Consider the following 14823-nt stretch of genomic DNA (forward strand, 5'->3'; position numbering starts at 1 on the left):
GAAGTTTCCTCACTTGTTCGACGACTGCTTGGACCTGAACGCTAACGCAGCGCTTCACAACTCGGGCAGTGCTGTTGTGGCTTGTTAAGATTTTTAAGATTTTTCCATCTCCCTCTCCCTAATTTGTACAGTTTTTGGCGATAGTTTGAGTTCTGAACACCTTCAACGCGATGTTGGCAAAGTATTTCGGAAAAAGGCCTCCAAAACTCCTTTTCATGACCGGAAAACTTGTAATCAGAATTGTACTTTCATTTACGTGATTACTTTCCCGAATTTGGTCTCATGACTTTAAACACGCACCTTCCATAAAATATTCGCACAAATTCAAGACATAACTCATGGGGTATATCACCTGATTGTCCATACTTGGCACAATTTTGTTAAGAATACAGTGAGAATTTCTGAAAATGGAGGCTTAATTAGATAACTCCAATTAAGATCGAGATTCAAATAACAATAAATGGCTCTAGGTAGGAATACGTATAAAATCTGCGCACTGCGACTGAAAAGTGACTTCGAAAAGCTACAAACCACTATCTTTCTTTCTTGACAATCTTAACTCGGATATTTCCTAATAACCGGTGAATAAAATGAATACACCTTCATTTCATATCAGTTAGGCGGATAGAAATTCTGAAAATTCACGAGCCGTAAAAGTTCTGGAGAAATAAGCCTAACCTGTCCTAGGTTAGAGTAAGTTAAATTCAACCCCTCGATTTGCACAGTAAATCTATGTTATGCATGAGCTTTAAAGAAGACAAGTTTGCATACCCATTTTCACTATTATTTGAGCGAAAGAAGAGAATGTTGGACAACTTCCCGGCTAATCACACAATTTTTTGCTCTTCATGGGACGTGATTGAAAATTAATGGGAACATTTGGAAAGACCAACGAGAATTCAATAGTTTTTGCTGGGGATTCACGTGTGTACTCATTTAAATTTACACGAGAGGATTTTTATCTTCTTTGGCTCACCTTAGTTCCATCATAAAGGATATGCAACATGTTTCTGTCCATACGAACGAAACGAAATACAAGCAAATTGATCAAGTAATTCGCATACACGTACAATCACCTTCCAACATGCGTTGAAAAATAATGAAATTCGTCCAACATTACACAATACAAAAACCCAAAAGATAAGCATTAAAACGCAATTTGCAGCTGAAATTGCACGAGGTCGATGTAATGAGCACAAGGGCGACTTTGATGTAACATGTAGGCTGTCTTTGGTTTCTACTGAAATAAAAATATTGAAGAAGGCGAGAAGATCACCTTTGACACGTCACTTTTCCGCGACTGTGTTACGCGAATGAAAGTTTTCTTATAGACCATCGTGTTTCTACAGTTCTGATATTTCTTTAATTATGCCAAGTATTCTAATTGAAGATTTAAGTACGATTAGGAAATCGGCATCGCCTGCTTATCTCACTACGTCAAACAAATAAAGACTGAAGGGTAAATTTATTATATGTATACAGACAGAATAGATTTGCTGAGAATCACTCACCAATAGAAGCACATTTCTATTGGCGTATTGTGCTGATTTAAGCTGTACTAAAACATAAATAAATATCCAAGATATTGCATAACTAATCTTCTTGAAGTTTTTGCTTACGATCGCTATTTTTATGACAGCCAAGAACTTTTAGTTGAACCACAGTTACTGATGAGAAAAATAGTAGGAAGCGAAATATCTACTTTATTTGCGTGCCGGGTGAACCGGCAGCTTGCAGGGAAGAAGTCTGCACGAGGAAGCCATTTACTCGTAGATGAGCCATCGTGCGAAAGAGAAGGTCTTGTTTCAAAAATTATGTTGACGCTAGATTTCACAACTCGCTGAACAATCTCGTCGGTATAATCTGAATTATAGCATGAGTGATCTCTAATAAAATTATGATTATTTAGTTTGTAAATAGAAATAAGCATCCACTGAGCCACTTTTCGATATAAAAATTATTTTAATGACTTACTCGTTTATGTGAAAATTTTGCTGCTAAGAAACTCCCAAATTTCAGCAACATAGTTTAATAATAAATTTATTTGACGTGAAGTCTTTTGAATCACCATATAAAGTAGAGATGCACTACTGGCTACTGCAGAGATAAAGCTAATAGAAACATCATCATGTATTGTTCACATGTGAGGTTCTTAAATGGATATAATTTTCTTATCACATAAATCATTGACGAGTAAACAAACTTGGGCCACGCGATGCTATGACTTAGATCAGTTGGATGCGAGCGCCGCTATAAGCAAGGAAAATAAAAATTGCATAAAAACATGCTATGTACTGAAGAAGACCAGATTTTTAGAAAACATTTTGTTAATGTTTGTTCGACTTCAGCCAATAGTGCAGATATACAGTAGCTACGCATAGAATTTCAACTTCTTTTACCACCGGATTTTGTAGGAATAACTTTACACATATCCAAGCAATCAATGGCGAGGTGAAGCTAAACAAGTAAATGTGTTCACTTAAAAACAACTGTCATGTTCATTTATTACCTTTATCGTGTATATCTTTAAATCCATGAGTTGCAAAAAACACGTTCAGTGAAGAAAATTACACGAGGACGATGTTTTGAAAGAACAAACTTACCTAATTTATGGAATTTAAATCACTAAAGAAAATTTGATCTTTCCACGAATGGAATCGGATCTATTGTATCGTTCTAGTGTATCGTTTATTCAGATTTCATTTGGGCGAATATACTAAAATTGGTGTCATGGATGCATTTTATTATTTCATACAAATATTTCTTTTCAGCAATCAAAGTGCGAGGCTTAGTGTAAGTTAATTCAATTTAATTATGACTAATCGTATACAGTGTATCCAAGTGAGAAAGTAAATTCAGTTCTCATAACGCATGCAAAAGAGAATACATTGCCGTGCGTGTTACTTCTATTCATGCATACAAGTTTAGTGATGCTAGCAAGCAGTATTTCAATAATTTCAAAGCTAAAATGCACATTTTCGATCGAAAATCATACTTTAATCAAGTTTATATGAAGCCGCAACGTGCTGGTAGTGTAGATAAAATTACGAACACTTGAATGAAAACTGTCCTTTCATAAATAATACTCAATCGGTAGAGAATTTCAGATCAATATTTCCTAATAATCATTAAAATGTTCAGCCAAAAAAAAAAAGACCATATTACTAAACTTACAAGGCAATGACCAGAAATACACATGGATTTTAGGTGTAGTTCATGACTGCTTGATCGATGGAAATAAGAGTAGTAAATAAGTGTAATGTTTTGAAGCTACAATAATTTACCTCTTCATCTACTAACTGCTACGTTAACAATGACTAGTCTCTTAGTGAATATTACCAAAATCTATATTCAGAGTATACAATTAGTGTAGGTATAGACTAGAATGGGATACTCCCATTAGATCGAGTCAATAATACTGTAAAGACCACTTAAAGGGTATAGCATTAAAGCCCGTGTAATGGAAAGAGAAATCAATTAATACGAAAAATGTTCAAGGTTGTAATTAAATTTTTATACGAGCGTAACTTACTGCCATAGTTTCTTGTGTCATTCCATTACAGAATGAGTAAATAAAACAATAGTTTCACAAACTTCGAATTTGAGATAATGTTTTCGCGATGCAAATTTCCAGTCGGACCATTGTGAAAGAGTTGAAATTACACATAAGAAGTTCAGATTTCTCCTCCAGTCTCAAGCTTTCGCTAAACTGAGCTCCAAAATAATCTATCAGCTGATCAAAGTAATTTTAAGTAAAAAAGTAGGTTTTCGTCGTACGGAAACGGCCGATGAGCGACTATTCACTTTTCAATTTTAAGTTGAAGGGCTTTAATTTTGTGTGGCTGATGACAAGTGGATGGCTTTAGCGAAATTTTCGTGCGCTGAAGCTGATGAGTAAAATATAATGCCATAGCGATAGTTGAGTGATAAAAATAAATATTTTATGAGACTTTTAGCGACTAGGAATTTTAGAAAGAGTAGTCAGGCTGGGCAGAAATGTCGCCATGCCAAAAAGGGTCTCTGCCATACTCCATGACAGACGTCATGCCCTGAGGGACGTACTGATGGCTGGAGGAGTAGTCCAGAGAATCCATCTGGGGTGACAGAGACGAGCTGGATCCTGTCATAGGGTGGCCGTACAGGCCTGGACTGCTGGACGAGCAACTCGCGTAGTAACTGGAGAAAAATTTATCAAACAAATATCAGCTGTTTTATTCATGGAAAATAAGTTAGTAAGAGGCTATTGAATTCCCGATTATTTGCGTGTTGTTTTTTTATTAACCAAGAGGTTAACCAGGATAGGCTTACAGGAAACAAATGATTTTATTTTGACAACAGATTGCCGGAGGGACAAATAACTGAATTATTTACTTGTTATTTCTAATTGACGAAGTGCAAGGCAGACTCACAGGACAATAAACGATTTTATAATAACAACAGCAGGCCATCACTTAGAACAAAGTATAAAATTGAGGTAGTCAGTACCGGAGTGGGGGCGGCATCGCAGTGACGTTGTAGGGAGGGGGGTCGTAGTTAGCGTAGCAAGCGCCCTGCGGCACAGCCAACGTGTTCGCTAGATGGCGGATGTAACGAATGGCCAACCTAGAATTATTAATTAGGAACAATTATTATTATTTAATTATATATCAACTTTCTGGCTTAATGTTAACCTAGGGATTCCATGAAGTTTATGTAAGTTACATTGCACATTAATCCAATGATCATTACACTGAAATGTATGATGGTGAGCTTTGTCGCTTGTCATTGACTTTAGGGAAGATGGCTTGGGTAGATAATTATTCATTTATGTTATCATTGAAATATCAGAGGATTAAATGCCCTGCAATAAATTGGTATTCTTTTATTACTATAATAATATAAATTTTCTGGAAACGATTAACTTTGGTAAGAACAAAGGAAGTATTAACGACGGTGAGCGTGAATGGTTGAAGAAGCCAATACCGGAAGAGTATTTCCGTGGTTCGTCGTGTAAAAAATGTGCAATTAAAATTGTTGTCGTTTAGAAATTCTCAAACGAGAAAAATTGAGAATGTTGAACAAAAATGCAAAACGGCAGGTAACTACTTAATTATATACATTTTAATACTTTTTCAGTGAATCTCAAGCGTATGGGAAGCAGTAAAAACATTAGGCAGTACAGATCTGGTATAAACTTGTATACAACAGTGGTCGCAAAAAAGTATCAAACCAAATAGATAAATGAATTCAGAGACTTCATGTCTGTAATCGATAAAATCGGATAAATTTTGAATTCATAGCGTTAGATACATCACAAAATGAGAAGTTAGTGATCAAAATTTAACAGGGGATGCCAATTTATAAATAGAAACATGGGAGGAGCTTATTTGAGTCTTGCACGCGCCACTCCAAAATTGCTGCAATACAAGTTTTTTTCTGAACTCTATGGTTCTTGTTATTAGCTCGTAGAGGTCTCTAACTACACGGGACTTAAGTGCTAGAAGGAAGTATGCAGCAGATTATTTGGCAGCTGCCGACGAGTTTTTTTTTTTGGTTTATGGAAGGCGTGGCTTGCAAGACGCGTGCGCGTGCGAGGCGCTCTGGGGCAGGTGGTGATAAGTTATGTCTGTTGGGTGTCTATTCCATCGTGATTACTGACAATATTCGAGGCATAAAAAAGGTTCAATTAAATAATTTAATGAGAGGATTTTTTCATAAAAGTAATACTGTCAGACTCAACTGTCGTGTAACTAATGAGAGAATAGACCGAACCTCAGGCACATAAAAATGGCGTTGAACAGATGCAAGACAAATATTAAAAGAACCCATAGTGGAATTTAATGAGAAAAAATTTTTAATAATGATAAATGAAGGTAAAGAGTGTTTTTTGTTATTATAAAAAATAAGTCAGAATTTCATTTAAATTTGAGCGTTCCCTACACGAGGAAAAAAATTGCCGACTGCTGTTTTTTGACAACAATCTATTCAGGAATGCTCCACCATCTGTGGCGCCAAAAAAGGAATGAGGTTAAAAAATTGCTTTCTGAGAACCAAGAACACAATTCAAGAATTGTTTTTTATCGTCGGATTTTCATTTTTTCTAGGTTATTTTACCTCCGAGATTCTGAAAAAAATTGATTGAATTGATTGCAGATTTTTAAACGGATTCAAAGTATGAGAGTTCGATACCTCAGGTTTGCTTTGCCGCATCTCTGTTGACATTTTAGGTTCATTACCTGCCTTGAATATGTCGAGAATGAAAAGGTAGCTCAAGTTTATGAGTCCAAGACAAGAATATCTGTGTCGTAAACTTGTTTTTTTTCTTTAAATTAGGATTATTGAATGAAAGCAGCGTTTAACAGAATAAAAAATCACTTCTATAATGAACACGTCAAAGATATATTGAAAAATATTCTTAGCTTTGGAATCCAATAGCACAGAATCATTTAAAGGTGTTGAAAAAATATTTTTACCCTAGTTACTAGTGTAACTGCTCGATGTTTAGCAATTAGCGGTCAGTGTAGCAACATCGCAGCCGGGGTCAAGCACAATCAACTCTATAAATATCAGGAAGTGAATAATTTCTAAGTTAAAAGCTTTTAGAAGCTACTTTGTTATTGAATTTCTTCCATTGGTCCTATTGATACTGTTGTCCACTTTTAGGAAGCGTAATGAATTATGTGCCAAAGCAATTTTAACGACATTTGTAACTTCTCGTAATTTTTGGGGAAGTATTCAGCGGAAGATAATTCAGACCGTTAAGAAGAAGACACTTTGTGAGGGGAGATACAAATTACAGAAATAGGTTAGAAAAATCTGAACGCTCTTTTCTAACGAAGGTTAGAACGAAACGATTTTTGTAGTCATGAACTCCTCTGAAAAAACTTCAACTCATACTCCCAGAAAGTGTCCTTCAATGAAGAAGACACACAATATCATGACAGCTATAAAAACCATTTGAACGTGCAGATCATGACTAATTCTAAACCATTTCTATGATTTTAGAAGTAAAAATGTGCGATTCCCATCTGTAGCAGCGCAGGTCGCATGAGTGGAGCGAAGTCGGTCTTGCGTGTGAATGATACAATACCTCCAGCAATACACGGCAGAGGAAACATTACTCTCTACAATCATTTCCCTTCTAATGATGTAGAATAATACAGAATTTTTAAGAAAATATTTAAAACATATGAATAATTTTGAATTGAAATTATCACGGGTCATTAGAGGAACAAATAATTCTTTAACTTAATCAAATTATTTTTCCAATTACGTCTTGCACTTTTCGACATGTGTAAAACCAAAGGAAAATCTTCGACACAACACTTGGTACCTATACGCTAACTATGGAATGTAAACTAGCCGTTGAACACTTGTTCAAATTTGAATCTGAAGCTAAAGTATAATCGAAAAGCAAAGGAATGATAGAACATAAGCTAGACAACTTTTACGCTGAAATCGGCAGTAAAGATTGATGATCATTGTAAAGAAAATTCCTCTACTTTTAAGAGACAAAAGAGAGTATATTTCGATTTTGTTGGTTTTCTCCTCTTCACTCCCCCTGTTTTACTGAGGTTACTCAGCTCGATGGAAGGCAGCACAGATGTGCTCAACACTTGTGCACACTCGCCCTGGACTGCGTCACGACTCTTCATTGATCAACCCGTCAAATTTCCCATGAACAACGTCTCATGAGTACACAGCGTGAAATGCATGTTCCATCTTCAAGTGCGTGCATAACCGTAAAATGTATACATTATGCTAAACGGCATTCATTCATTGGCTACATCTGGAACCTTCTAGGCAAATCGACTGTAATCGAGCTTAACATACGTACACCATAGTAAAATAGCGCTCCTTGTGCTATTGTCTATCTTATTAGAAAAATCATAATGTTTTCACGCAATAAAGTATTCTAAAATTAAAATTATGGGGAGAATGGCTTACCTCAAAGTTTCCAGCTTGGAAGGAAATCTATCTCTTCCGCTGAAAAATAAAAAGTGTTTTAGAGCTTGAGAATCACAACCTAATATGAAAATTACATACTTACATCAATAAATTCATTTATTTATTAAGAAACGTCACTATGATCCAATTCAACAACAATATAAATAATTAGATGATTTAGGTTTTATTTACACTGCAAACATATTCAAAGCATTGTCAACCTATATGCTTATTCGCGTATTGAAACAATTGTCGGTTTCGTTGAGGCTGTAACAGACACTAATTTTATTAATTGATAGTGTAAACTGAAGGCTGTTGATTAAATACACCCAATTCTTTGGTTACACAAGCAAATTTTACCTGATATTGTCCATCTTAGAAGGCTTCTTGCCAGGCGGGCGGCAGACAGGCAAGCGGTCTCTCAGCTGGTCGAACGCGTAGTTCATGTCGCGCATTCGCGTGCGTTCGCGATCGCAGGCTGACTTCTTGTACTCTGCTGGCAGAGTATATTGTGAACATCTCATTCATGCATTATATAATTTTATTCTCTTCTGTCAACAGTTAGGGATCGGGAAAACTTTCTCAGACATTGATCATAAACAAGTGTTTTCGTAAGAAACATATTTTTACAGTAGCCAATTACTTAGCACGAAATTTCCAGCTCCATGTAGGATCATCAATACAAATTCGTTGTTTTCGAGAGGTGGAATTGATTAATGGCATCACAGAAAGCAGTATCTGCTCTGTGATGCAGTTATTTAACACTCACAATAAACAACTTTTCAACCTTTCAATGATCTTTCGCCATTTAAACGCACAAAAATATGAGGTCTCTTATTTTTTAAATTTTAACAATGTCATATTTAAGAAAGTATTCATTCTGTGTCTGTTAAAAAAGGTTTTTTAATATTACGTTAAAAAAGATGTGAATTCTATATTCCAAAATCTTACCGTCACGCGAGAGTTTTTCTTGGACCTTTGCACTTTTTCCTTTTCCTCCTCGAGATCCAAGTCCGCCTTTGGGATTTGTTTTCTTGCCCCAAGGCGAAGATAAAGACAAAGTAGAAACGGATGACGTCGTAGCGGCCGATGAGTTGGAGACACCTGAAGGAAGGGACGCCTGGAAAGCTGCTGATGCTCTGCGTGTGACCACGGAACTCGAGCTGTGCTTGGACACGAAGGCGGAGACGGCCTGGTGGGGATCCTGCGACTCACCCGTTGCATATGCGCCCGCAAGGGTGAAGGAGGAAGGGGAGTAGTTGCTGCAGTAGTTTTGGCTTCCCAGATCCATTGGGAATCTGTAGTAGAAACGGTATTAATTATTTGTCAATTTACTTAAATAATTTATAGAAGCGGTTATGGTAGCTAAGTAACAAAAAAAATCGCAGATTTAGAAACACAACTCAGATTTCATCGACCAAAAATTAATCTGAAACTACCTGATTTATTTATGTTCAAATGAATGAAACAAACATAACGGAAGTAACTCATCCAGCTTCCTCATGCACACGTGCCTGGGATAGTACCCATCATGAGTGGGGTACGACGGAACTTGGTAGGCTAACTCATTTTCATTTCGTACAGTCAAGCCACCAGTGATGTTCATGTCGGTTCCGTTGAAGCCATACAGCAAAGAATTGTGGCTCACGCCGTTCGAAGTGTCGTAAGATTGCAAGTGCGGATCTGTGGTCGATGAGAGGGCACGCATGTGAGCTTGGCAGCTTTCGTCTCGGTCTCGAAATTCTTCTTCCGCGTACGAAACGTAGTGTTGGGGAGTGCCTAGAGCCAGCGGCCTGAAAGTTGTGATAAATCAATGCGACAGCCAAATTTTATTCACGTTTGTATAGAGAACGGGTCCCTGCATTGCGGCTACGTTAACTCCTGGGGGCAATGCTTGAAGGGTCGAAATTTGACTCAACTTATTTGACTCAATAATATTGAAATTTATTATGAAATAATAAAGAAGTGCTAACAAGTAAATTAACTCAATTTTGAATGACTCAAATGACTCAATGTGTATCAACATAATGATTTGAAATGCATGTAAGGCTTCGAGGAAAAGTAGCTAAGAAAATTACTAGTACGTAAAATTAAGATTTCGATGAAGAACTAGTAATCCTTTTGGAAAAAAACAATGCAAATAAACCGATTTATAAAATAAACGAATATGTACGAGCATGCATAATATTATTATTTTATTGGTTCATTATTCATATAGAAATGCACTTGTTTAATGTTTCAAAAATATCTATTGCTAAAGTCTTAAATTTCTTACTTAAGAGTCGCATACGAAGGTGCAGGATCTTTCGGGTATCTGAAGGAATCTGCAACTCGACTGAAAGCCGATTCGATACTCGGAAGCTTTGCTGATGACCCATCAACGGAAGTCGACATGTTGCTTCCGCCGTCAGCCAGACTCCCTCCATCGCTGTGGCCGTTCCCGATGGAAACGTTAGCTTCATAATCCCCAATTTTTATGCCCAAGTGACTGCAAGTTAGCGTAGAGGAGAAGGAAGATGAACTTGAATTCATGGCATTCTCCAAACCACTGGTCTCTGATAATCTGTCTTCTATTGCCTCCGATCTTGCTGTTAGACTACTGTAGTCAACAGGGACGATTTGTGGTGACTCCTGAGCCTCGTTTCGTTGTATGAAAGATGACACATTGCTGAAGGTTACTGACGAGGCACTAGGAGCTCCCATGAAAACGTTGCAGGTTTTGAACCCTTTGAAATCCGCCACTGGGGATTTGGCACCGGAATCGGAATTCGACGGTGACGAACGAAGTGCATATGTTTGATCAGATGCGGAATTCTCGTTCTGAAGTGCCGTGTTGTGAGTAATGACTGAAGTCGAAGATGTTTGTGGCAGCAGGTGACTGGAGATTGACTCCGAGGGAGTCGGTAGTTCGGTTTTCACTACTGGTTTCTTTTCGGTTTCTGTTGAATTTTGAGAACTAGAGGCCTGATTGTCTGATAATACGGTTGTGTAAATTTTATTTTCTCTGTCAATAGCAGGGGTTTTTGAAGAAGAAATTTGGAAACAAGTTACGTTGGATGCAGTCGCGTCTTTGCTTACATTGCCAGGAGCCCGGATGACTTTAATAGGATTACTAGTTGCTGAAATATCAGGTTCACTCGAAATTGTTCGTTTTGCGAAAACTTCCAAATGTTTACTGACTCCAACAGGCCGCTTGATGACACTTGCAGTTTTATCTTCAATGAGCAATTTACTCTGAGTTATTTTCACCACTTTTTCGTAATCGGTGCGATGCGATTCCTCTTTGTTGTATGGAATAACTTTCGTCTTAGCCAAATCGTAACGATCCAAATCAGACTTGACTTGAACTTTATATTCATTTTCTATGCTTAATGGCGCGCTATCAGTTGAAGTTTTTGCAAGTTTATTCGGTATTGAAGCTCTGGGTCCTGTAAGGATTCTTTTGGGGTTTATTTGGAGAACTTTTATGGTGTTTGTTTGCTTAAGCGTTCCAGTCTGTTTTGATTCAGGAGTTTGTGCCTTGCTGGTCGTGCAATCTAAAACTGCTTCAGTCATTTCTCGAATGTTCGCCTGATCTTTCCTTTGGATCGGAGCCGAGTAAGTGCTCTTTGCGACTTTCCCAGGTCGTGGCATGCTGAAAAAATTGACAAGTTGCAAATGGGGGCAAAAACGATGATATTAATCTTATAAATATTTTGCAATTACCCATCAGAATAAATATAGAGAAAATCTAAAATGTAAGTTAGATTAATGATGTTGATTTGATAATTAGTAACTGGGCCTTTGTGCTAGCATGAGTAACGCACGAACTGAATAGTGGCTATCCGACATCTGGCATACGCCATTTTGTGTGACATGTCGTTGGAATAGAAATAGATCGATGGTCGCTTGAACAAATTTCTTATGTGTAAAATTGATGATCAGTTGACTAATTCTAAATCACTTATTTCACCATCATCAGTGATATTCCGCAAAATTTTTGAGCGTGTGAGCAAAAATAACATTGACCGCATCTGATAAAATGAATAAGTTTAGTCGTATTTTGGGATGACAGCTCGAATTTTGCAATACGCCATTATTTGCACTCGCTATCTATAACAAATGTGGTTTAATAAACAATATGATCGTTTTGCGTAGATTTCATATTAGAAAGATTTGAAAATAAAAGTCAACAACGTAAGCTCCTAAAGAATTTAAAAACAATAATTGTCGAGAATTTAAGCAGATAAATCACTGCACTCGTCAGTGTGTCAGAAATTCAGTAAGCACTGCATTTTATACTTATGGTTTTTGGCAGTTATGTGATAAGTTTAATATTCGCTGCACAAACATGCTGCACGTATAATATTCGCTAAACGAACTTTCGAGTTCATCATAAATAATAAAAAAAATATATATGCTCGTATATTAAAATAAGGCTCTCATTGATCCGCTTTCACAATTATTGCTGAATTTTTTATCTATACAAGCTGAGTGTACTAGTGTAAAATATAATATTGATTATATTATAAAATAAAATGATGCAGTATAATATGATATAATATAATATAGTATCATATAATATAATATAACATAATATAAAATATTATACTATATATAATCACTGTACAAAATCAAATAAATGAATATTTGCTACTTACAGAAAAAATGTATAAATAATAAACTGTGAAATTTTTGGGAACTTTGAAGGCTCTCAATTTGAAATCAAAGATTATATTTGGATTCTTCCATACCAAGGATCGCTAAAGTCCAGGCATCAAAGACCCGACACATTAACTTGTCTAGACCACATAGGCCAGCTTTGAAAATTTTGCACGTGTGACAGAGTATACTGAGCTGGGTAGTTGTACAAGTGTGAGATGAAGAGCAGCATCTGTTTCAAATTATATTATCCTAAACACTTGACTTCTTTACTGCACCTGTTTTTAAATCACAACACTTGCCGACATGGCACACACTTTCTACAGATGCGAGTAAAGTCGGCTGAAGCGATCAGTTGTGATTGGGATCCAGTGGGTTCCACATCTTTCTTGCACAAAATTTTGCAGACGCTCGAAAAGTTAGCATGAAATTTTCTAGCTCACCGAATGATGAGCCACGCCATTAACAATGAAACAACAGCGGCCACCTCAGCACTTATAAATGCATGACAAGCAGAAATTTTTCGAATTGTCACCAACTAAGACGGGCTTCACTTCAACACAAGAGCCAAAGTTAAACTGATAATTTCCAGCTGGATGGAGTATGAAGAAGCGAGTGTTTGCCACGAGGGGGCAGCTGCCGTCCGATGGAATATCTCACAGAGACAGACACAGATTTTAATGAGGAGCAGGTGTGAGGGGGAGACGATCGTGCAGGTGTTCTTGCTAGCAACTCTGGCGGCCAACGGACATCTGTGTACATATGCACTGGAAACGGCGCTGAAAAGAGTAATAGAGAGCATGTTGCACACAAATTCATTCACACACACGACAATATCGCAGAAGAAAGCAGTATGGATTTCAATAATGTTTATGATAAATTAACGTTTACTTATTTCTGAGAATTTTGACATGTCTGTCGTGCAATGTTGAAAAATGTCCCCGATATTTGAAGTTTTGCCTTCCGGTGTCGAAAAGAGCTGGGCTTCCGAAGAAGAGAGGATTATTGGTGCCACTCAAATCCGCTGCAAGGAAGACTTATCGGAAACCGGACGTGATGGGGCGTTCTGTCGGTTATATAATGAATGAAGAAAGTTTGTCGACCTGACGATAACTTGATTTTATCAGAGAGGTGGTTTAAAAAGTAACTTAAAAGTAAGTAAAACTTGTATAAAATCTCATATTTTTATAATTTATCCCCAACGTTGCTGAGATAATGTTAGAACAAATTAATTATTGTAGAATTTAAAAAGAAATAATTTTAAAGGAAACTTACAAATATTTACTCATATAGTGTTAGAGAACAAATAGAAAAAAGTAGTTAAATTTTAATGACCAAAGATGGTGTTTATTTGTGCTGTGAGTGAAATATAGGTAAGACTGGAATATATAAATTAAAAAAGACATTAAGAACATAATGGATTTTATTGGCAAAGAAAACCCTGTGCAATTGTGCAAAGATAAGGCATTAGAGCGTAGTAATCGCTTTGAACGAATTTGAATACATTTAAGCTTTATCTCCTTGAGCGCGTTTGAACGCATCGAAGTATTGTATATTTGAGCGAGTTTAAACGCATCAAAGTGTTATATATTCGATCGAGTTTAAACGCATTAAAGCATTATATCTTTGAGCGAGTTTAAATGCATGAAAGCGTTATATCTTTGAGCGAGTTTAAACGCATTAAAGTGTATATATCTGTGCGAATTTAAATGCATGACAGCGTTGTATCTTTGAGCGAGTTTAAACGCATTAAAGCGTTGTATGTTTGAGCGAATTTAAACGCATTAAAGCGTTATATCTTTGAGCGAGTTTAAACGCATTAAAGCGTTGTATGTTTGAGCGAGTTTAAACGCATTAAAGTGTTATATCTTTGTGCGAGTTTAAATGCATGATAGCGTTGTATCTTTGAGCGAGTTTTAACGCATTAAAGCGCGTTGTATGTTTGAGCGAATTTAAACGCATTAAAGCGTTATGTCTTTGAGCGAGTTTGAACGTATTAAAACGTCATCTGTAGGAGCGATTTTGAACGTATTAAAGCGTAATATCTTTGAACATATTAGTATAGTATAGTAATTTGGCACTGAAGAATCGGCCTGTTGCCGATTCTTGTACTTTTCTTGACTAGTTCGCAGATCTCAAAGACTGGCCTTTTGATCAAATATTTTCCACGAACGGTAGGTTTAAAATCGTTTGATTAAAATAAAATTAATGAAGCAGCTATTGCGTTAACATATTGACATGCAAATACCATCAAAT

The 14823-nt window shown here is 36.6% G+C and overlaps 1 protein-coding gene across 2 annotated transcripts; it reads right to left on the minus strand.

Moving 5' to 3' along the window:
* Positions 1–2277: 2277 nt before the first annotated feature.
* LOC108669466 lies at positions 2278–13371 on the minus strand. Of its 2 annotated transcripts, none has more exons than XM_018156806.2 (8): positions 12846–13371; positions 10202–11560; positions 9441–9719; positions 8878–9224; positions 8287–8419; positions 7927–7965; positions 4486–4602; positions 2278–4176 (listed from the first exon to the last, which is right to left on the minus strand). In XM_018156806.2, the coding sequence occupies exons 2-8, from the start codon at positions 11557–11559 to the stop codon at positions 3969–3971; spliced, it is 2481 nt and encodes an 826-aa protein (XP_018012295.1). In that variant the 5' UTR covers position 11560; positions 12846–13371; the 3' UTR covers positions 2278–3968. The 2 variants fall into 2 exon arrangements, with proteins under 2 accessions (XP_018012295.1, XP_018012296.1); XM_018156807.2 differs by having other exon boundaries at positions 12567–13371.
* Positions 13372–14823: the final 1452 nt, after the last annotated feature.

The sequence above is a fragment of the Hyalella azteca genome, unplaced genomic scaffold, assembly GCF_000764305.2.
Source record: "Hyalella azteca isolate HAZT.00-mixed unplaced genomic scaffold, Hazt_2.0.2 contig1645, whole genome shotgun sequence".
In the NCBI taxonomy this organism is placed as follows: domain Eukaryota; kingdom Metazoa; phylum Arthropoda; class Malacostraca; order Amphipoda; family Hyalellidae; genus Hyalella; species Hyalella azteca.